The sequence below is a fragment of the Ctenopharyngodon idella genome, chromosome 22 (assembly GCF_019924925.1).
Source record: "Ctenopharyngodon idella isolate HZGC_01 chromosome 22, HZGC01, whole genome shotgun sequence".
Classification (NCBI taxonomy): Eukaryota; Metazoa; Chordata; class Actinopteri; order Cypriniformes; family Xenocyprididae; genus Ctenopharyngodon; species Ctenopharyngodon idella.
The window spans coordinates 13,749,767-13,774,497 of record NC_067241.1 but is presented as its reverse complement, the minus strand read 5'-3'; the positions used below and the strand labels follow the sequence as shown (position 1 = coordinate 13,774,497).

Genomic DNA, 24,731 nt, shown 5'->3' with positions numbered 1-24,731 from the left:
TTTAGCATTGTTAGTTTATCTTAGCATAGTGTTTACTTGAACTTATATTTGACTGAGCTTCTTTTCTTTTCTCAGATTTTCAAATATAAAATTCAAATCTCATTCCCATCAGCCTGACGAGAGGCCAACAAGACACTCATTTAACGTCGAGCTCCTCAGACAAGACACAAGAGCAAAGCTGTTTGTTCAAAGCTAGAAGTGAAACGGGTTTACCGTCATCGCCCTGTCATGAAGAGCTCCTCACATCTGTTGAGAGATAACAGAACAGAGACACGCACACACACACTAATAAAGATCTGTCTTAGCAACCATTGTTCTGCATTAAGTGTGTGTTTTCAGTACATCCGCAGCCGAATCTGTCGAGACAGGCCTCACAGCAAAGAGGGATTCTTGGGGAATTTGGCTCCCAATCAAAGACGATATAAACTAAATACACCCTCTTGACATCCGCTTAGTCAGATAAGGTAAACAAACTAAAAAAGATAATTTGCAGCACACAAACATGCTCTCGAAATAACCACCAGCCTTGTACCAACACCAAAGCAACATGTATCAAGACACAGGTCTGTCTGGCCTCTTTACGCACGTGTAGAAAGCCGAGTTTTGTGTGTGATTGTGTATATATGTGTTTCTATGGGAAAAAGGCAGCTGGACAGTCTTTTGGGAATGATGAGGGTGGGAGTGGAAGAGTACGTCATGATATGCCTAAAGAGAGGAATAAAAGAAAACCGCAGCTGTATAAGACTGCGGCCAAGATGGGAAGATGCTAAATGCATTGAAACGCATGACTTAGGGGAATGGGAAGAATGCAAAGCAGTGTAAAAAGGGTTTTTATCACAAATAAGATGGGGTGGTTGATCATGATTTGACTTTTTTAACTTTAGTTAGTGTGTAATGTTGCTGTTTGAGCATCTGCAAAGTTACGACTCTCAAAGTTTAATGCAAAGAGAGATATTTCCAAAGTCCCTTTAAAGGAACACTCCACTTTTTTTGAAAATAGGCTCATTTTCCAACTCCCATAGAGTTAAACAGTTGAGTTTTACCGTTTTCGAATCCATTCAGCCGATCTCCGGGTCTGCGTAATAACATTGCACCTGCTGCACCCATGGTACGGCAGCAAAGTTCCTTGATTATTACGCCGGAATGAGAATATAGTTCCTAGCCATATCGGCCTTGAAAATCACAACTTTTCATTTTCCATCGGTCTTAGTACACGATGTAACTACAAAAGAGTCAAGTTTAAATAGGAAAAATATCGAAACTCTTTGGTCATTTTTGAGCGTGATGCTAACGGTCTAATCAGATTCAATGAACTATGCTAAGCTATGCTAAAAGTGGTACCGCCAGACCTGGAGATTGCTAAATGGATTTGAAAATGGTAAAACTCAACTGTTTAACTCTAGGGGAGTTGGAAAATGAGCCTATTTTCAAAAAAAGTGGAGTGTTCCTTTAAGACAAGTCATTTCACTCAGCAGCCATCTTTAAAACGCTTCTCGGGCATTCAAGTGCAGCTTCTATCTCTTTGAATGGGGAAACATCAAATTCTCTAAAACTGTTTGCCAAGCTTTCGATTAAATTTCATATTTGAAATCACCAATGAAATCTGACAACAACTGTCTCATAAATTTTGTTTCTAAATGTTCGAATCATGACAAAAAACGGTATTTTTCAGGCTGTATCAAGCTAATGCGCATGTGCAGACCTATATGCGCGTCTCTTGTGTCTCATTTCGGAGGCGCACGTCTGATTGTTTCGAACCGGAGCTTCTAACGGCCGCTGCAGTGACGCGATGACTTTACCAATCTGAGATTGCCTCTTATTTAGAAGGCGGGACTTATTACGCCATATTGCGCGTTCTCCCATTCAAAATAATACGAGTGACGCGTTTTGTGTTATTCTATAGTCTTTGGATATTTCCTTTTACAGAAATCGCTTTTTATGGACTACAACAAATGGCTGGTAGGGACTACAACGAGCTTCTTCCCGGGTTGGTGACATCACTAATCCTAAAATGTACATAAACCCCGCCCCTGAGAACATGCAACAAAGGGGGTGAGGCCATGTTGGGCTGCTTTAGAGAAGAGGAAGAGTTGCTGTAGTAGAGTGTTGTTACCATGCCGCCATTTTACACCAGACTGCTTCACAAACGAGGGTCAATTCAACGCTGGATTTGCACAAAAGATTAACATGACGGCACATGCTAGTCGATGAGTTGAATCAACTCCACAGCAACTACATAAATTTATCCACTAACCGTTCAGAAACGTCCAGTTTCATTCTAAAAGTGTTAACTTCCTCCTGAGTCTCTCCATCAGTGTCGACTCCGGTTTGAACAATGTAAGGCTGAACACCGTTACTGACAATCCTCATTTTGGCTGCGTGAGATTCTCCAGCTTTGTTGTTGTTGAACAATCGCTCATGAACGATTCGTTCATTTTGAATGAATCTTTAATATGACTCGGGAACAGCGAGTTGTCTCAGAGAGCGATTCGTTCATTTTGGGTTGACCGCGCATATGCAACATTCCATAGAAATTAAACAAAACAGAAAACATTAGTTCACCTCTCGAGTCTTTCGGGTTCGAGCCGTTCGTTCATCAAATCCCAGCCCCATAGGCTGAATGCAGAAACAGAAATGATTAGTTCATCTCTCAAGTCTTTGGGTCTGAGTCCTTCGTTTTTTTTCCCACGTGACATGACAGCCGTATTGGATACAGAAATTAGTTCATTCACAACCTACCTTATACAAGTGCGTAGTTTTTTTTTTTGTTTAGTTTTTTGTTTTTTAGCTAGTATAATAATTGATTTTCCCATGAAGACATATTGGTCTAATATTTGTATAAAAAGATTGGTCAGAAGGGATATAGTGGCATAACATTAATGTTTATTGCACATATCTTTTGATAATTATGATCATTCCTAAATATAATACAACATACAGTCAATACAAATGTAATGTTATATTTGTTGCGAGACACTGAGCTGGGAAGCGGTCGCGTGACAAAAGAACGAAGGACTCAGTCCTGAAGACTCGAGAGATGAACTAATCATTTCTGTTTCTGCATTCAGCCTATGGGGCTGTGACCTGATGAACGAACGATTCGAACCCAAAGGCTCAAGAGGCGAACTAATCATTTTTGTTTCCGGTACTGCATGCATTGCATCACAGCCCAGATCAACCCGAACATGAAGACACGAGAGTTGAAAAGATCCGAGTCAGTAAAATGATCTGAACTTCCCGCTACCTACAACCGAAGCACGAGCTGTTAAAGCTCCGCCCTCTTCTGGAAAGGAGGCCGGGAGCAGCAGCTCATTAGCATTTAAAAGGACACACACAAAAATGGTGTGTTTTTACTCACACCCAAATAGGGGCAAATTTGACAAGCTATAATAAATGATCTGTGGGGTATTTTGAGCTAAAACTTCACAGACACATTCTGGGGACACCAGAGACTTATATTACATCTTGTAAAGGGGGCATTATAAAATGAAATACAGTATACCAGTAAACATCATTAAGCTAACATCCTAACTCCTTGTTGATGTGCGTGCAATTATAAACACCCCTCTGAATCAAGGCTCTGTTTTGACTTCAATGCATGCAACCTCTGCTTCTGCTTCTTCCCATGGGAAAATAAGCTGTCACCCATTGACATTAAGTCAGTAAGTCCGCCCAGTGGCCTTTATCCATGCTTACTCACAACACTGATGACTAAGTCTGAGCTGAATGAAAAAGATCACGGGCGCTTTACTAGCTTTAACCCCAGACATTATGTGGTTTCCATTCAAAACGATCAGCTCTTGCACAAAAACGCTCTAAATAAAGGAACCTTTAGCGGACACCAGATGAGGACACAAGGGCCTCATTGTATTTGTCCATGGATATAATAGCATTTTTTTTTTTGGAAATTCCTCTTCCACTGAGGATTTCTTTCCAAGCTTTTTGGAATGCCGTAAATACATCAGGGACCCTCGTTCACAGTCTCACGAACGTTGCGATGGATTGATTTCTTGAGATGCAGCACTAAGCTGGCAGGGAGACGCAGTGTGGGAGCGCTGCATGGAAAAGTTGTAAAGTGGGTGTTGGCGCTATAAAATTGGGAAACTCTGAGTGCTGAAATTGTGATGAAACGGCTGCTTTTTTCCTGAAACCTATAGGCATGGAAAAACAGCTTTCCATTACTTCTAATTCCCATGATTGCCCACTGATACAGAACATGTAATCACATGTACATGGTGGTAAACAAACAGATTGCCGGCCCTTTACAGGCAAAGACACATACCAACACATGGGGCCCATATGGGAAGCCATAAAATGTGCACAAACAAACCCTCGTGAGTCGTGACAAACCTTGAGCATGAAAAGGAGTGGAAGTCAGGTCATTCAGACCACAAAGAGGGAAGTTAAAGTGACGCAGGTACTTGAAAACTCACATTTAGAGTCAGGAAGGCAGCTCTTCACAAATAGAGGATGGGAAACCCCTCTGCGTTCCCATAGTATTTTTAGTTTTTGCATGGAAGGTGATCATTTACGTCTTCTGTCTGGTCCTCATTAGCGAATGCGGGCCTCACGGGCTCCTTGTACCGAGTGCTTCTGATTATCGTCGCTGCGTTTATTGGATTTCAACCTGCCTTGCCTGCATTACACAGATAACAGAAATCAGATAACAGCTTTGTTTATTCTCATGCTTGCGATAACAGAGCAGCTTTTAACTTGAAAACCTCGTCTGACAGCTGAGAGTGTATATTGTGCACAGAACTGAAATGGCAGTTGATTCTCTAAAAAACTAGTATTATCCACAATTACATACTGAAAACTCTTTCTGGGGGCGTTTAAGAACAGTTTATGGCTACAGTACAGTTTACCGCTGAAGAGAGCAGCTTAAACCAGTATGAATTCAATTGTGCCTGTTTATGCAAGTCAATATCAAACCCTCTAAGCACCAGAGCAAAACTAGACCCCTGGAGACCCAGATCCAGAACCAGCTTGTCAGTTTTAATCTGAAATAAAGAAAATGGTGAATTTATTGAAACATTTGTGTTCCTAACTGTGTCTTTCACAATCTTCACACAGTTAAAATACTGCACCGACTAAGGTAATCATCATCTTTATTATTCTGGAAGTAGAATAGAAATTATGAATAGAAATGGAATTAATGACATAATAATAATAGTAATAATAATAGCAATAGTAACAATAATTATAATAACAACAAATATTATTTTTATTGTAATTACTAAATATCACAATACAATTTTATTATTGCTGTTATTATCTATAAATATATATTTTAAATATATGATTTTACTTTTAAATAATAATATTAACAACAAAAACAATTATTATTGTTTTTATTACACTTAATATTATAATAAAATATTAATAATTATTATATTATTTACCACTATTAAATAATAATAATAATAATAATAATACATTATTATTTTAATCTATTAAATATATTATATTACATTTAAATTATAATCATCATAATAAATATTATATATTTAATATTACAATACAATATTATTATTATCTATTAAATATACTATATTATTTTTAAATAATTATAATATTAACAACAACAATAATAATTAATATTGTTATTATTATTATACCACTATTACATAATATTAATAATACATTATTATTTTTTATCTATTAAACAGATTATATTACATTTAAATAATAATAATAATAATTATATATTTAATATTTCAATATATTATTATTATCTATTAAATATATTCTATTATTTTTAAATAATTATAACATTAACAACAGCAATAATTATTATTATTGTTGTTATTATTATATTATTATACTACTATTATATAATAATAATAATAATACATTATTATTATCGTCAAATATATTACTTTAAAATAATAATAATAATAATTATTATTATTATTAATTATTATTACTATTATTATTTTATTCTATCTATAATACACACTTTATTTTTATTTAACAGTATTGTTTTGTTAAACTGAACAAATTATAAATAAATACCAATGTATTGTTTTATGACGTTAAATAAATAAACATTAATATTTTGAATCAGTGTTTATTTTTATATTTTCAGTTTTAATTTTAATTTTAGTTTTGACAATTTTATGTGCTTTTATCATTTTTATTAGTTTTTAAAAATATTTATATATAGCTTTAATTCATTCAAGTTTTTTATCTAATATTTGTTTTATTTTAGCTTTATTTCAATTGCCAAACGTTTAGTTTTAGTTAACAGTAACAACACTGGTCAGAATTAAAGAAATATGGAATTTGCAAGCTATTATCAGAAAGACTTCAATAAAAAAATATATGAAATGTTTACTGATGGATGAGTGCAATAAATGAAACGATTATGATGAACAAAGATTTGTTGTGCAATAAAAACTAAAGAAGTGTTCGCTGCAACATAGTCTAACAGTTGGCCTAAAGAAAATGTTGAAAAAGAGCATCAAAGGTTCAGATTTTGTATTTTAAAATCAGCTCAAAATATCAAACATGTTTGAAATCCTCTGACTGGATGGAATCTCGAGGTCTACATGATTTTCAGCAAAATCTGACTGCCCAAAATCCGCAGACTTACTCTGTAAATCAACTGTAAATCAGGGCAAAACTCTGTGCAAAAGTTGTTTAGTGTATTCCAGCGTTAAGGATCACACACTTTCCGACTTTCAAATCGTTCAGAACACATCAAACTCACACAGAAACATGTTGCTAGGAGATGACAAAAACAATCCATCAGGAGGAATTACTACATATTTGGAACAGTATTCTAGAGTTTTTCTAAGGTTGTGGATAGAGATGACTCAAGTGTTACTACTTCCCTCTAAAGGAATTACTAATTATTTATATATTTATTTACTAATTATTACCAAATACGTCAGAAGGAATTACTATCCAAAACCTTACAAAATAATAGTAATTTCTTCTGAAGGATTTAAGGAGAGTGATTTAAATATCAAATAGCAATGCCTCTGCAGTTTTTAATCAAGGACCAACTCAAAAAGCATGGTGTGCACTTGAATTTCAAGAGGGCTTCATGAAAACTGAAATAGGTGTCTGAGTTCTCAGCCAAAAATGGCTAATAGCTGTTCAAGTGAGCACTGTCCTGGAAACTGCATGGTCACATGATCTCACTAGGGCTTATGTTAACTGTATTCTGAGTCATTGGATGTGAGTGGGTATGAGGGAAGGGTACAGACACTTAGAGCTCCTCAGAGATAGCTCAGCTTTCTTAATGTGGCTGGGTGGCATTATTTTTCATATGCATCTGCTTACATATCGCACGTGCTTCTTCTTTGCCTGTGTTTTGATCTGGAGTACTCCTTCAGAAGATGTGTGATAGCACCCTCTAGCATATATTACAGTGAGAACATGGAAAGCCGGAAAATCTCATCAGTATTCTAAATTTTACCTAAATTATCTATTTGTGCACATCTTTTTTTTTTAATTCACGTAATCTTTTAATTTCAAAATAACTTCCACTCCTTCTTGCAGCTCATCTCTTCTCTTCTCTCATGACGTGTGTCTCAGCTTGAGGGCGGGGCAACCTGTCACTCACATGAGATCGGCCAATAGCAAACCACAACCATCCAATCAATTCCCCATCATAGACTGTAAAAAAGATTAACGATGTACCTTCACTCTCTTCCACTGTAGAAAAATGAAGCAGACAATGTCCCAATATGGCGCTAACATCTTGCGCTGATTCAAAACCAGAGTCTGCGCAGTAGAGAGCGAGAAGTGGAGGTGTGATATCAAGGCCCCGCCCACACTCCCTCAGAATTGGTTGGTACAGTTTACTGCAGAACAACTCAATGTCGGTGTGAAATAAACAGCTATGTAAATGTAGAAATTAAAGGTAAAGCTCCAATCTCCTCCCGAAAACCCCTAATAAAGTTTGTTGGTGCTTCAGTTGTCAATCATGAAGTCACACTCCTGTTTTTATAGCATCAAATAACTAACTAAAACCAAACGTATTAAAAAAACAAGCACTTGAACTTACATCAGTGTGATAAAAACTACCTAAAATGGCAGAAAACATCTTTGGAAAAAATGTATTTGAAGTGTAATTTGATTGTTTAGTTTATCTCACGTCCCATTTGATTACATGGTGTGGGCGGGGTTTATGACCTATACTTGGACCAGCCACCTGGGGGCGATCAAAATGGTTTGGCTTCACTTTTCAGGACTTGTGTGGCACACTTGTTCCCCATGGACATCAAGTCCCATCCAACATTTTTTCTTGTTCAAGAACCCGTTTCGCGCAGACACGCCACAATAGAGAAGAAAAGACTATCGCAGCTTCAATTTCATGCTGACTTTACAGGATTAGTTCACTTTAAAATGAAAATTACTTTTAAAAGAAGGAGCCAGACCGCCTTCCCTATTCAACTTATTCAACCGTATTGAAGCGTCAGCTGTGCTTGTTTCGTAAGTTGAATACGGAACATGTAGGACATAGCGTAAGTGTTTTGACCTTGCGAGAGGCATTACAATTTCTTCGTAAGTTGAATACGAAAGGCGGTCTGGTGGAAGCTAGTTATTTTACTTTATAATGTTTTAAATATGGGTAGTTTTCTTACAGAAATGCATCGCTTCGATTCAGAAGCCCTTTATTAACCCCCCGGAGCCGTGTGGAGTACGTTTATGATGGACTTTTTTGAGTTTCAGGTGGTTTCCATGCTTAGGAGCATCAGGGTGATTATTAATATAACTCCGATTGTGTTCATCAGAAAGAAGAAAGTCATATACACCTAGGATGGCTTGAGGGTGAGTAAATCATTTTAAAGTGAACTAATCCTTTAAGAACACGAGATCAAGACTCCAACTCTTCTACCTGGTGACCCACCATAGCCATGCTGAAACTTACCATATCTGCTGAACCTTGTCAACCAGCATGGTCATATGTTGGTCCACCCGGCCACATTAAGAAAGCTGAGCTGTCTCTGAGGAGCTCTGAGTGTCTGTACCCTTCCCTCATACCCACTCACATCCAATGACTCAGAATACAGTTAACATAAGCCCTAGTGAGATCATGTGACCATGCAATTCCCAGGACAGTGCTCACTTGAACAGCTATTAGCCATTTTGGCTGAGAACGCAGACACCTATTTCAGTTTTCATGAAGCTCTCTTGAAAATTCAAAACACCTCAAGTGGAAAATCCATGCTTTTTGAGTTGGTCCTTGATTAAAAACTGCTCTGCATTGCTATTTGATATTCAAATCACTCTCCTCCCACTTTATTTCCACTCTCAACACTCTCTGGAATGATATTACCTCACCTTCGATGAGCATAACAGAGTATTGCTGGACCACTTGCTTTGGAATACAAAAGTTGTATGCACACATTCCAGAGCAAAATTTTTCCAGGTGCACAGATGCACCTGATTTATTGGATCAACAATTGAAAGACTTCTGGACAGAGTACAAATGATGACAGTCTTATGAGGGTGGGTGCGCTGCATGTCTAGACTAGTTGGGCGCAGCAATGCACAACACTGTCCCGACACTGTTGCATGATCACGTTTATATATGAATTGCTATATCCAGTCATTCATTTTACAATCTCTGCACAGGTTTTGAACTCTCCACGGGGTTTGCCCAGGGAGAGTTCAAAGGAAGAATTGCGGTTAAGCTACTGAATGTAAATTCAGCTTCGCAGACATCATATCATATCTGTTTGCTTAGTAGGTGTGTAATGGTGAACACGGCTTTAGGGATATTTTTACACTGTATAGGAAATATGCCGCGTGTGGTCCAATGCAATGTTTGGTCGAAAGCTGCCTTTACTACTTCCTTATATACTTACACTCTATATAAGACTTTATCTTGTCTTCTCATGTGACTGCAGTAACTCACGTGTGTGTGTCTTTTATTAGGTGCCTCTGGAAGTGTATCTGTAAGGCAAACAAACACAAAACAATGAAATCACATGAGTAGACATTATTATCAAGATAAACACTTAAACACACAATATATTTAAAATACAAAACAATTATTGTAAATTCTAATAATATTTTACAATATTACAGTTTTTACTGTAGTTTTGATCAAATAAATGTATTAGCCTACATATGATATTTTATAAATTATAATTATATATTTAATTGACCGTTCGCAAAGACCCGCAAAGTCTCAAATTTCAAATTTTGTAATTTTTAAAGAAATTTAAATAATAAATACAGTTTTTGTGGCTCTTTAATGTGTCGTGACAGATCGCTGAGGCCTCGGCTCGTCAAATAAACATGAATGAACATCAGAAGGAATGTTGTTTCAACCGCGGAAAGACCTTATTACACACTATTTTTCAGGTTCAAGTACACCAACGTTAATCTACTAACTCCCCTGACTGCTTTGTCAGACCAAAGACTAGAATAACATAGTTAATATTGGTCGGACATAACGGCAGATTCAGCGTTATGATTGGTTAGATCACCTGTCAATCAAACTCCCGGCGAATACTGTAGATACTAGATAGAAGTATACACTGACCCAAATGCATGGCCAAAACTCCATGTAGCCTATGTGTAAAGAAAAAAACTGTTATGAGAGCATTAGTGTCAACTAAAATGCTCTACTGAACTGTGTACTGTGTACAGACCCAAGCGGCCAGTGCTAGTTACTCATAATGATACATAATATATGCCCATTCCCTAGCAAGAAAATAACTGAAACATAAACATCAGAAGGACCAGAAACCGGGCACAGGTTCAAGATGGTGACGCTGGTACCCGTCTAATAGAGGAGGAGGAGTGCGCAGGTCACAGAGGGGCGGGAGGGAACCTGCTGCACTCAGTAGCCGAGAGAGAGAGAGAGAGTTTAATCCGTAACTGGTAGTTAGTAGTTTATGGCAGCACAAAAAGTTTCGTGTTTATTTCGCTCTCGACGCGTAAATAATGTAGAATAGCCGCGCAGGTGCTGCAGCTGCGATTTTATTGCAGTTATAGCTCTGGTGACTGCCATTGAATGCGACTTGTAAAGTGAAACATACGGATTTTAGAGGAATAAATTTAATAGAAATCGTGCTAGGCGATGTAGACGCGTTAAAACGTCCAGAATTGACTATAATTTTGACATAAAGTCCATCATGGAGTTCCGAAAAGTGCTCACGTGTGTTTTGTTCAGCGTGTTTCTGTGGGCAGGAGACGCTCAGGACTCGGTACCTGATTCAGGTGAGTCGTTTCAGTCATGTTTTAATTCGGAGCTCAATATGAGATTTTGGGGAATTGTATTCTTTAATCCACAGGACGCGGTACACATTTTACTTGAATCATATATCATGTGTTAATTTGAAACTCGATGCCTGATTCAGCCGAGTCAAGCATTTCATTCAGGACTCAAAACCAGAACGATAATAAGCTACGTTTTTACCTCAAGAGACTCTGTATGTTATTTAAAGTGAATTATATTTGTTAAATCGGTATTCAGTGCCTGATTAACAATTTAATTCAATATTCTTTAGGTAGTGAAAGTGATTTATTACTGGGGAAACACATTGGTTAATTCAGGACTCAGTATTTGATTTAGGTGAGTCATGTTTTAGGACAGCTGATTCATCTGATTCAGGAGTCAGGACAGGTGAGTCATGTGGGTCAGTACCTGATTAAGGTGAGATATCAGTCAGTACCTGATTCAGAAAAGCAGATAATCTTTTATTTTGCAAAACCAAAGAGCAAAAATAAAACAGTTATTTCATGTTATCTATTATTGTATTAACTAATGTTAACATACAGTCCTTATGAACAGACGTGCATTGAGTTTGTGTGTTATAATAATCATTACTAATGCAAATCACTGACCACTGCTCAGAGTTAAGGTTAACCTTAACATTCTATTCTATTCTATTCATGGTTAATTCATCAAGATCTCAAAGCCCTTTAAACAATAATGCAACTGAAAACAGAAATTTGGAGATACTCTCTGATAAACATGACTGATGGATCACCAGCAGACATACATTACAAACATGTGAGCTAGAAGAAAAACATGTGTGTAAAAGCATTTTCCTTCACACATCGTGTCAGGGGATTCTTTTCTTTCAAAACATATGGCCCAAATTTTTTAAGTTCCAGTAAAGCATTTTCTCCCTGGACTGTGATCTGGGTGTTGTCTTATATTTTGCTGTGTTAAATATAGTTATATTCATACACAATTTGGATTGATAAAAAAAGTCACTGCCTTAAATTTTCAGGACTTATAACTGACAAGGGAGTATTTGCTGTATGAATAGCACAGCCATAACTGGTTGTCAGCACATCACTGACATACACGTTGAGTGAGGCGTGCAAATTAAAGGATTCTTCTTGTCAGTCACTAATGTTAGGCAATCGACCGCTTTCGCGAAACCAATTAAATGCCAGAAAATAGGGGCATTGTGTTTATTTTGCCTCTGTTGATGTCTATCATGACATCCCACTGAACTCATGAAACGCATGATGGAAGATAAACAACAGAGGAATTCATGCATGTACTGAATCCAAAACCACTGACTCGCTCACTCATTCACTATTCACTAGTAGTGAATGTCTCATAGTTCTCTATATGAGAGCAAAAATTAGCGTATTCAAACACAGCTCAGTTCAAACATTCATTTTACATGCAAATGACATAAAAAATTAGACTTTTATCAGATTTCAAAAGGTATATGTGGTTTAGACCACAACATGAAATCAGTGGAAACATGCGACTGCTGCTAGATCTAGGCAGGTGGAGCTAGGGAGGTGGAGGGCGCAGCGTAAAGCCCCGTTCACACCAAGAACGATAACTATAAAGATAACGAGAAAGATATAGTTCGAAAATTTGTTCTAAATATAAAAGAATAGCACTGTCCACACCACAGCTATAACGATAACGATATTGAGAAATGATCGTTGGGATCAGAACGATTTTTTTTCCAGCTGTTGAACGATAAAACACTCACAGCCTTTAAAAAGGGCAGACGACATTGCAGGTGAAAGTTAATCGCAGAGGTCCAGAAAAATCCACCACTGTTTGACCCTTTTCAAGGAGACTTTAAAAAAAATTGATATATGGAAAACAATCGGCCATACCCTCGGAATAAATGGTGAGAAGTATTAACGATGAGATCATTATGCCAGGCTAGCAAAGAGTGTAACATAAAAAATAGGGATGCACGATATATCGGCCACCATATCGGCTGATATATTAAAGCCGATAAATAATGGATTATTTCCTTCAGCTGAGACACTTCAGATGCGCACCATTCACAATGATGGTTTTAAATTGCTTGAAATATGACTGGAGTCATACAGAAAATACAGTTAAGTGCAGCGCAAGTCTGTCATATAGGCTACATAAAATTATAATAAGAACATTATAATTTTGTGCTTGGAACATGGCTTTTAATGGAGAAACTTTTGTTTTTGTAATTAATTCTCTCAAAAATTATATAAAAATTTGGATTCAGATTTATCGGCCAATATCAGTTATCGGCTTTCAAATATAAAGAATTATCGGTTATCGGTATTGGCCGAAATTTTCATATCGGTGTATCCCTAATAAAAAATTACCTCAGGTATCCAGTGCTAGTTTCGACAACATTGTGTTGCAGTGAAAAAGACAAGGCGTTGTTTTTATTCCACTATATTGAGTTCGTCAGCTAAATTCACTGTTAGATTTGATCGATTACACTAGCTATTCTCTCAAACATAGCATGCTGAGGACATCTGCTGGTTAAAGCTGTGTAAATGGAACAAGAACAGCAAAAACATGTTGTACACACTTTGAAACCGCAGCGTGAGCTTAGAATAAACAGACCGTTATCGTTCGTTGGTCTGGACGCAAATATAGTTATCGTTCTTGGTATGAACGGGCCTTTAGTGTATTCGTTTGGATGCGTCAAGGTTATAAACCTTGGATACCTGAAATGGATTGACTGTGGAAGTTACATTGAAACAACCAATCAAAACACAAATAAGAGTTTCATGGCTGAACTATTTATTCAAATCTGATTGCCACAAAACTACCATTTTTGCTGCCTGTCTGAACAAAACCATAGACACACCAACACAGTGACTCACAGAGAGTAAATTTGGAAGAGCCTTGAGCATTTTGGCTTTGCAGTCTCTGTGCAAAGTACCACCGCACCCTGGTTCCAAGCGGTCTGGCAATTCACACAGGTTCAAGTGACCCAATCGGCTCTTTTCTCCTTGCAAAGCAGAAGAAAACTATGAGAACTATGCAGTGTGCTGCTTTACGAGTTTTATTAGAAGTCATTGGTTCCACTTGTGAAACTTCTTTATCTCAAAAGATGGGCAACAAAGAGAGATTTGCAAGATTCTCTTATAATTTGATTCAAATTGGTTCTGACGCCTCCAGATCTTCTCACAGGACTTGGGTGGGCGACTTTGGATTGTCTTAAGTGACGAGTGCTTGGCAGCATTCTGAACCCACTCGTTCTTTTCTGCACATACTCTTTCTTCCTCTTCAGGGGCTTCTGGAATAGCCTCTACATTCCTTCTTTTACCTCATATGGAACAGCCAATTCTCACCTCCCCCCTTTTTCTCCATGCACACCCGTCCATCCGCCTCCCGGTTGTAACATCCAGTAGCAGGGCCGTTCCTTCCCCCATCTGTTTATGTTTATCGTGCTGCTCCAGGTTAGAGGGCTTCTCTGCCAGGAAATTCCTGTAATGGCAAAATCAAATGTTCCATCTCTTGAAATATTGTGAAGCCCCCAGTTCTTCCTTTTCCTAATAAATACTACTGTTTTCTTATCCTTATTTTTAGAATCTACCGTTCCAGCCTACATCCTTTCTCAAATGGCTAATTTCCTCACTCGTTTTCACACTTATCTCCATTTGGCCGCTCTTTCTCAGAGTTTCTCCTCATTTTATTGTTCACTATAAACATTTAATGAGTTTAAATGTTGCGCCTACACAGCATCCAAACTTGTTAAAGCTTTTTTCAACTTCCATAGTAAACATCTGAAGCTGTGCAATTGAATTAATACTACTGAGAGCTGCATGATTTAGGAAAATAATCAAAAAAAATTCTGATGCAAAAAATGCAATTGTGATTTAAAATGTGAGTAAAAAAAAAAGCTTCAGGTTTGCTGTGTTTGTTTAGGGCTGCACAATTTGGCCAAAAATTTTATGATTATATCAATATGACTATAAAATAATAATAATAATATTTTTTATTATTATTACTACTACTAAAAATGCTACTATTTAAAATATTTTTATTTAGTAAATATTACTTAATTTAAGTCATCATATTCACCCACATTTCCTTACAAACCTGTATGACTTTTTCTTCTGATGTTTAGCTCATGATGATATTTTCCATAATACAAAATCAAATATTGACCATGGACTGAAAAGCTCCAAAAAGGGAAAATAATAATAATAATCAACAACAACAACATTAATAAATGTATTCATAATTTTTAATACTATTAAAATAATATTATTAATATTAAAATAAATAATTATTATTATAATATAATATTAAATATTTTATATATTTATATATTAAAATATAATTTTAACTCTATTACAATAAAAATAATTTAATGAGAACTATGAATTTTTTGCTGAAAATTTCTATTTGTAAATAAATATATAAATATATTTCAATAAATCAAATTAATTTTGCTGCCCTTCAAGACTATCGCCCCTTTTAACCCCTTAAAACCCTAAAGGAATAGTTTACCCAAAAAGAAACTTGTCATAATTTACTCACACTCATGTTATTCCAAACCTGTATGCATTTCTTTCTTGATGTTTTTCTTGTCCATACATTGAAAGTCAATGCGGTCCAAAACCCTAGGACAGCTTAATCATTCTTTCCAAAATCTTCTTTTGTGTCGCACAGGTTTGGAACAACATGAGGGTGAGTAAATGATAACAGAAGATGCATTTTTGGGTGAACTATCCCTTTAAATATTAAACTCTGGGGCTTGTCTGTGCTAAATGACATCTAAAATCATGTGAATTGTTTAATAAAAGTGTGCTTTTACTTTTTTTTTTACCAATTGGACGATTTACAGCTGGCGGACAATAAAATGGGCAAAAAAATGCCATGGGCATATAATATACGACCAAAGGAATCCCTAGTAGCTTGTATATACTCACACTCCTTCTCCTCATGCCTTGGAAAGTCTGGAGTGTTTTAGTGCTGCTACAGTATGTACTAAATAAACACTCATCTCCCCCCTCTCGAGATGATAAACCATGGATCATTTTCCCTAAATGTCTTCTGTTGTTTTTCACCCACAGTTTTAAACTGCTGCGAGGGCGATGTCCTGTTTCTCCTGGACTCCTCTGGTAGCGTGGCCTCCTACGAGTTCTCCCGTATGGTGGACTTCCTGTCGGAGCTCCTGCTGCCTTTCTCGTTAGGGCCGGATGAGGTGAGGGTGGGACTGCTGCAGGTTGGGACCGAACCCCATCTCGAGTTCGGCTTTGACACCTACAGCTCCCAGCAAGGACTGCAGGCAGGCCCTGGAGAGGACTAGACAGCTAAAGGGTGACACCAACACGGTGGATGCTCTACTGTTGGCTAGGAAACAAGTTTTGAAACAGGGTGTGCCAGGAGGTGCCAGACCAGATCTGCCCAGGGTTCTGGTTTGGCTCACGGATGGAGTGGATCCCGGCGAGGTGCAGGAACCAATGGCGAGGCTGCGAGAAGAGGGCGTGGCTGTACTGGTGGTTTCCACTGGTCATGGGAACTACCAGGTGCTGAGAGATGTCGTAAGTCCACCCAAAGAGGAGCACCTGTTCTTTGTGGACATTGACGATATCAACATCATCAGCGAAGACTTGAGGAATGCAATTATTGGTGTGTGTTTCACCTAAATATCTCAAAAACTGCAATAGTTTATGGCAAAAAAAAACTAAATTCTATCACATACTCACCCTCGTTTCATTGCAAACCTGACTTTTAATATTCTGTTGAATACAAAGTTAGATGTTTAGATGTTCATGATAATCGATTCCATTTTACAAAAGCAAATATTGAACATGCATGGACTGTCAAGCTCCAAAAACTGCAAAAGAACCTCATTATTATTATTAATTAGTAAATTAATAATGATAATTAGTAAATATTGCGCACGATTTAGCAAATCGAGGGAACGAATTAGTAAATCGTGAGCACGATTTAGCAAATCGAGGGAACTAATTAGTAAATCATGTGCACGATTTAGCAAATCGAGGGAACGAATTAGCAAATCGTGCGCACGATTTAGCAAATCGAGGGAACTAATTAGTAAATCATGCGCACGATTTAGCAAATCGAGGGAACGAATTAGTAAATCGTGAGCACGATTTAGCAAATCGAGGGAACGAATTAGTAAATCGTGTGCACTATTTAGCAAATCGAGGGAACGAAATCGTAAATCGTGTGCACAATTTAGCAAATCGAGGGAACAAATTAGTAAATCGTGAGCACGATTTAGCAAATCGAGGGAACGAATTAGTAAATCGTGAGCACGATTTAGCAAATCGAGGGAACGAATTAGTAAATCGTGTGCACTATTTAGCAAATCGAGGGAACGAAATCGTAAATCGTGTGCACAATTTAGCAAATCGAGGGAACGAATTAGTAAATCGTGAGCACGATTTAGCAAATCGAGGGAACGAAGTAGTAAATCGTGCGCACGATTTAGCAAATCGAGGGAACGAATTAGTAAATCGTGCGCACGATTTAGCAAATCGAGGGAACGAATTAGTAAATCGTGCGCACGATTTAGCAAATCGAGGGAACGAATTAGTAAATCGTGAGCACGATTTAGCAAATCGAGGGAACGAATTAGTAAATCGTGCGCATGATTTAGCAAATCGAGGGAACGAATTAGTAATTCATGGATTGCTGGAAAATTCCGTCAATGGTGAGGAAAGAGTTAAAGAGAATTATTCATATAAAAAACAAAATTCTTGACACTTTATGAATCTCTGTAGATCTTGATTTCATATTTTATCCAGAACAACAGTCAATCTTATGAGAGTGTTTTCTAAATAGGGAGAGTGATCTGATGTGGGTGTGAATAGCTTCGTACCTCCGCCCCTGTGTGCCGAAGGAATCTCAAATGCCAGTCAACTCCGACACAAATAGCTTGAGACAGCTCCAAGATAAGAAGTGCCATGAGGAAACAGGGACAGAAACCGGCAGACACTGTAATGAGAGATGAGGGCTATTTATACAGAAATTATTTTATCCTTTTCGACCCCCAGCAAAGTCCCCTGGAGCGCTAGACGCAGCTATTATTAGTAGGCATTCCTTCGCACATATATAAGGCCTTACATATGTGCAACTTCCAGACACTTACATAAACAAACGTATTGATTGCACACAATAATTCAGACCAGGTGGTGTTGTATCCTTTTTAGAAATTGCCCTAGGCATGGATTTAGAGACTAGAGTGACTAATTTCATTTCTGCCATCTCTTATTTCTCTTTCTCTCTGATCAAATGCAGAGATTATTCGGGCCGAGAGGCTACAGGTGAAGTCGGTCACCACTACTTCAGCTCAGCTGGAATGGAGGCCTGTGTTGGCTGGTACCGGCTACTACGATATCCAGTTTGGTCCCATCCGGACAGGGCAGACTGGAGGGTCCGGAGGTCCGGGCACCAGTCCTGGCACTAATTTGGGTCCTTTTCAGAGGATCACGAGGCCTGGAGATGCCAGCTCGGCTCAGCTGACTGGCCTGCGTCCAGACACTACATACAGCGTCACCCTCACGCCGAAGGCTAACCTGGAGTTCCTGAACTCGCTTCACGCCACCTTTACTACACATCCAGGTGCGCAATATGTAGATTAGTGATCACTGAAATGGAACCGAAGTGTGAATCTCATAAAGCCTGTTAAGAATATATCCAGATCATAGTTCATCACAAGTTCAAAAGAAGAAGAAAAGAAACTATACTTCGCATAATGAAAATTATTTTTTATGACCATTAGTTTTTGGACGTTGTGTCTTTAATGTTTAATTCATGCTTATAATAATAATGCTAATAATAATAATAATAATAATGATGATTTGCATTAATTAAATATGAACATAATAAGGAATTATTAATATTAGTAATATTAATAGCATTAATTAGACATCATTAATTAAAAATGAATATTAAATGTATTATTAATAATAATAATGATCATTGTTATTATAATTATTAGCATTAAATATCATTAACTTAACATTAAATAATAACAACAACAACAACAATAATAATGATAAATATTAACAAATAAGAAATTATATTTAGAATACTGAGAATGATTTTTATGACCCTTATTTTTTTATTGTCTTTAATGTTTAAATTATGCTTATAATAATAATTATTATAATTATTATTATTAAATAGCATTAATTAAATATGAACATTAAATGTATTATTGTTATTAGTATTATTAATAGAATTAATTAGATATCATTAATTAAATATGAATATTAAATGTATTAGTAATAATAATAATAATGATCATTGTTATTATAATTATTAGCATTAAATATCATTACCTTAACATTAAATAATAACAACAATAATAATGATAAATATTATCAAATAAGAAATTATACTTAGAATACTGAGAATGATTTTTATTTTTTTTATTGTCTTTAATGTTTAAATTATGTTTATAATAATAATAATAATAATATTAAATAGCATTAAATAAATATAAACATTAAATGTATTATTGTTAATAATTATTCTTTTTATTATTGTAATTTTTTATCATTAATTAGATATAATTAATTAAATGTAATATTCATATTATTGTTATTGTTTTTAAATGAACATACAATGTATTAATAATAATAATGTTCATATTTAATTCATGTTAATTTAATAATAAATATATTTTTTTTGTAATATTAAAATGTAATTTTAGCTCTATTACAATAATGAGAATTGAGAATCACTGAGAAATACTGATATTGCATATTCACTGTTAAAGTCAACATGAAATAAAAATTAGTGCATATCCCCCCTTGTCTTCATAAAAAAACATTACCTTTGAAACATTAAATTATAGAAGTAAAGTGGGATATGAACAGTTTCTTGTTGACTTTACACATATGTTAAGGGATCCCTCTATGTTACTCTTGTGGATTATACAAAGTTATTTAAAGAAATGTGGCTATATGCACAATCTCCATCTTTGTTTAAACCTCTCTCATGTCTTCTCCTCAGTGGCTCAGCCGGAGGTCCAGACTCTCTCCACAGTGACGGTGTCCGAGTCGAGCAGCAGCAGTGTGCGTGTGAGCTGGGCTCCGCTGCTGCCTCATCTCATACAGGCCTACCAGGTGGAGTACTCAGCTCTTCCTTCAGGGCCGCTCCGGGTGATCAGCGTCAATAACAGGCAGGACTCCATAGTCCTTACTGACCTCCAGCCCGACACGCAGTACCTGGTCACCTATAAGCGCAAGACAGTCCTCTGGCAAAGAGAGAGCCATGTCGGTTAAAGCCTGTACACAGGAAGGTAAGGATGAACAGATGTGTTATGCATTCCATTATAAGTGTACTTTCCTTTTCCAGTAAATTGACACCTGGGCCTGGTTTCACAGACAGGGCTAACTTAACGAAGGCCTAATAAGGATATTTAAAGGGATAGTTCACCCAAAAAGTAGTTATTATAGTTAATAAAGTTTTAAATATGGATACTTTTCAGACAAAAACCCATTTCTTCGCTTCAGAAGGCCTTTATTAACTGCCTGGAGTTGTGTGGATTATTTTTATGATGGATGGATGCATTTTTTGGGGCTTCAAAATCTCGCCCCCTTTCACAAACATTATAAAGCTTGGAAGAGCCAGGATATTTTTAAATATATCTCAGATTGTGTTCGTCTCAAAAAAGAAGATAGTCATATACACCTAGGATGGCTTGAGGGTGAGTAAATCATGGGATCATTTTCATTTTTGGGTGAACTATCCCTTTAAATGCTCCTTTAATCAAGTTGCTTTCAGTTAAAACAGCTCAAACATGCATTTTAGTCTGGGACTAGGCTTAAACCTTGTCTGTGAAACCGGGGGTTATTGTATTCATCAAGTTATATATTTAAATTCATTTGGAATAGTGTTGGAATTGCTCTTTTCCAATCAGACCACACCAATGTTCCTGCCAATGTCATTCCCACATCCCCTCACCTCCCTCTGATTCCCAGCAAGAAACGGGAAGCTTGACCTCTCTCCTTCTTTCTCTCAGTGCTGCCGGCTCTCTCTGATCTGCAGCTGACCACTGTGGGCAATGAGTCAGTGCAGCTCCGGTGGAAGGGGAATTACGACGGGCTCCGCGGTTACTGGGTCACATGGGAGCGAGGTCAGAGCCAGCGCTCCACCCTGTATTTACCACCCAACCGCCTGTCCACCACCCTCAACCATGTACCCTCCAGAGCCCGTGTCTGCGTCTCCCCGGTGTACCGGACGGCTCGTGGCGAGGGTCTCTGCTGCACTGCTTAGATCTGGTTTCCGGTGAGACACCCGTCTGTAGAACATGGGGATTATGGGTTATTTTATGTTATGAAAAAAGCATCTTAACCCTGTAAAGCCTGATATATGACATAATATAGTCCAAAAATACTAATTTGGACAAAATGGAACAGTTTGTTGAACCTTATCTAAAAAGGTTTCATGTTTGAATATTAGGCAACAGTTCAAATTACTTTTTATCATGGTTTTAGGGTTTCGGTACAGGTCAGTATGTGCTATGTTCAGAGAAAATAGGACAACTGTTCACTTAAGACATAACCTACTATTTTTGCTAGGATACTCGCCAAACATAATTTTTGTGTGAATTTGTCCGTTTAAGCGCAAGATTTGAAAGAGAACTCAGTATTTGCGCGCTGCCTGAGATAAGCATGTGCGCGCTTCGGATGAGTACAATTTTGTCACAGCGCGCGCGACTTCTCTTTCGCGCCTTGCTCTCGCATGTTTACATTTTCAACAAACCATATTATAGATGCGCTGTCAGATTTGAGATGAAGCCCGGTGCAAGTGCGTGCCGATCTGTGGGTGGAGAACGGTACGGCTCGATTTATTTATTTATTTATTTTTACCGAGAACCGTTACACCCTTAGTGAGTATATCACATGTGAAACATATGTTTTTTGCGGCTCATATAGAATGATATAAGAGAATATGGAGCTCACACATGAGGAGGAACAAAACAGAGGCCCAAACTGAGCAAAATATGCAATTTGGTGGAGTTGCTGCTATTTATATGGCCAAAAAGTAAGAAAATTCCTATAGCTTGTAATGTAAATCAGTGAGATCTTCATAAAATGCACATAAATATCAGTTGTCACTCTATATTTCCCAATAATATGTCTTAGTAAGATGATATTTAACTCTTTGCCCGCCTTTGACGGAATTTTCCGGCTTTCCATGTTTTCACTGTTATACGGTAGATGGCGCCATTACGCAAAAGAGTACGGAATCTCCGGATCAAAACACATGCAAAAAAGCAGAAACAAGCGATAAAACCATTGCTTATGCACGTTGTAGTCTTTGAAAAAACAGTTTTCTCAGCTTCAGAATGCACGAAGCTAAAATAAAACGGGGTTTTGTGTTTAAAATCAGAGGCTCTGTTCTTTCTTTTGATATATTGCATGTTCATATATTCATACAACAAAATATTCTAGGAGCCATGAAAGTTTTGTGAAAATGATCAAAAACACTGGCAACTTTCTGGTGGGGAAAGAGTTAAATGCTCAGTTTTTTATGATTTTATTGTGGGGCAAAACATAAAATGCAATGCAATACAATGATGATTGAGATGAACAAAAAAAAAAACCTTCCTCAAAAGCCTGATGGATCATGTTTGATACTCGCATTACAACATTATTTTAAAATATGATATATTGATAACCCCAAGTTGCATTAGTCCAGTAAGTACTCAACTTGCAATATTACTGAAAATATTATAGTTATTCTTATGTTTACTTTATACAAATCAGTAAAGATTTTATAGCAAAAAGACTTACTAAAAGGCCTTTTACTTGCTAAAAAGTATGAATTATCAATCAGACGACAAGGCATGTGTGCAACATGTTTTTCAGCAAAGTTTTGATCATGTTGATAATTTAGAGGCCTTAGAAATTTGCATATCAAATATGATACAGCAGGATTTACAGGGTTAAAAGTGAAGTAATTCCTCCAAACAGAAATGTATGATGTGAATACATTGGTTAGACAAACAAAAAAGCGAAATGTTAAGCTTTTAACACTGCGTACACTTTTAAACATGCACCTTTTGTTTGTTTTACTGCACAGCTGTGCTGATCTGGAACTGTGGAGCGCCGCTCTGCCAAACATGAGAGATGGGGGGGAAGAACAACACCAAAAGCCTTCCTCAAATGGACAGATGGGAGGACAGGGGAGTCCAGGACTCTGTTGGAAAACTCATCACCCATAGATGGTGATCTTTAAACACACCAACACAACATGCACTGACACACAAACCCCAAACAACACCTAGAACACAGAGACTAAACGAGTCTGAACTGAAAAGTGACTCAACAATGAGAGTTTTAAAGGAATGTTTCGGGTTCAGCACTTTTTGCCGCATATGTGGCTTGCTGTGCATTACCGCAGATAGTTTTGACTCCTGTAAAAACAAGCAAAAATCACATTTACAGTTATGCACTTCATTAACAGTCTGTTTGTAGTATCCTCGTGTATATTGAGTGAAAGTTACAGGGTTTATATGGTCATTAATTATGATTATAACAGACAAAATTAGCGATTTTATCATGTGGCTACTTTAGAAACTGTGTATTTTAACATTTATGTGTGGTGTCTTTTACCACAGACTTCCAGCTGAACCCATGATATTCCTTTAAATTGCCAGAATTAGAAATTCAGGTTTTTATTAAGAGTTATATCACAAAATCAATAGTTTGTAAATATCCTACTAATGCTTTTTGGGATATATTTATCAGAGACATAGTTGGTTACTGTATTTTTTTGTTTTTTTTAGATTCCTCCGTACAGTTTGAAAGGGGAACAATAAGACACTTTTAGGGGGAATCTGAATAACCTCCATCACTGGTTTTTCTTTTAAGGTCAATACAAGTATCATAACCCTGCTTAACTTACTCGTTACCATAGCTACAGATTTTGTCAGTGGTGAAACTCTGAAAATCTGGCATGGATCTTAATCACTGTGGCTAAAGTATTAAGACTTCACAGATGTTGGTCGCAGATGTTTTGTGGTTCAAAAGAGCCACGATTGGTTTGTTTCAAGAATAGTGACTCGGGGTTAAGCTTTTCCCTGTGCATGCATACTGTAGATTGGATTTATCATTGATCAGATTAATGATTTTCTCTGTAGTCGTGTCTTAACAGGCAAACATAAGTTCGCAGGCTGGATCAAGGTCTTAAAATAGTGTTTAGGGATTCATCATTTTGTTCTTACAGTCTTTCAATGATGTCAAGTTTTCATATCACTCATCAAGACATAAGCAAAAAAAAAAACTATTTCATACTTATTTCAGGGTCATTCTGCAAGAATTTGTAGTCCATTTCTATAGCTATTCAAAACATTCACATCTGATATTTTGTGTCTTTGTTTGTTGCATCATAATGGCAGGTTGGGCTTTCTGTATTATGAAAAGGTGCTTGTTCATTCCCAGCTTGGCTGCACGTCTTACACATCACTGTTTTCAAAATGTTTTTAGTTATTAAATAATAATAATAAAAAAAGGATCCATTTCAGTCCATGTCTGCTTTTGTTTCTAAACCTCTGTGC

At 36.9% G+C, this 24,731-nt stretch overlaps 1 protein-coding gene and 1 long non-coding RNA gene across 2 annotated transcripts; one reads left to right on the top strand and one right to left on the bottom strand.

The window, feature by feature from the left end:
- Window positions 1-1,473: 1,473 nt before the first annotated feature.
- LOC127504718 (uncharacterized) lies at window positions 1,474-16,247 on the bottom strand. Its single transcript, XR_007927432.1, has 3 exons — window positions 14,527-16,247; window positions 9,875-9,912; window positions 1,474-4,636 (listed from the first exon to the last, which is right to left on the bottom strand). It is a non-coding gene; the product is annotated as an uncharacterized LOC127504718 (long non-coding RNA).
- Window positions 10,770-24,697, top strand: vwa1 (von Willebrand factor A domain containing 1). The gene is given in 8 exon segments (XM_051879644.1): window positions 10,770-11,187; window positions 16,258-16,475; window positions 16,477-16,816; window positions 18,455-18,778; window positions 20,177-20,400; window positions 20,402-20,465; window positions 21,189-21,454; window positions 23,255-24,697. Coding segments are annotated over 7 exon segments (1,509 nt in total). The 5' UTR covers window positions 10,770-11,102; the 3' UTR covers window positions 21,443-21,454; window positions 23,255-24,697.
- Window positions 24,698-24,731: the final 34 nt, after the last annotated feature.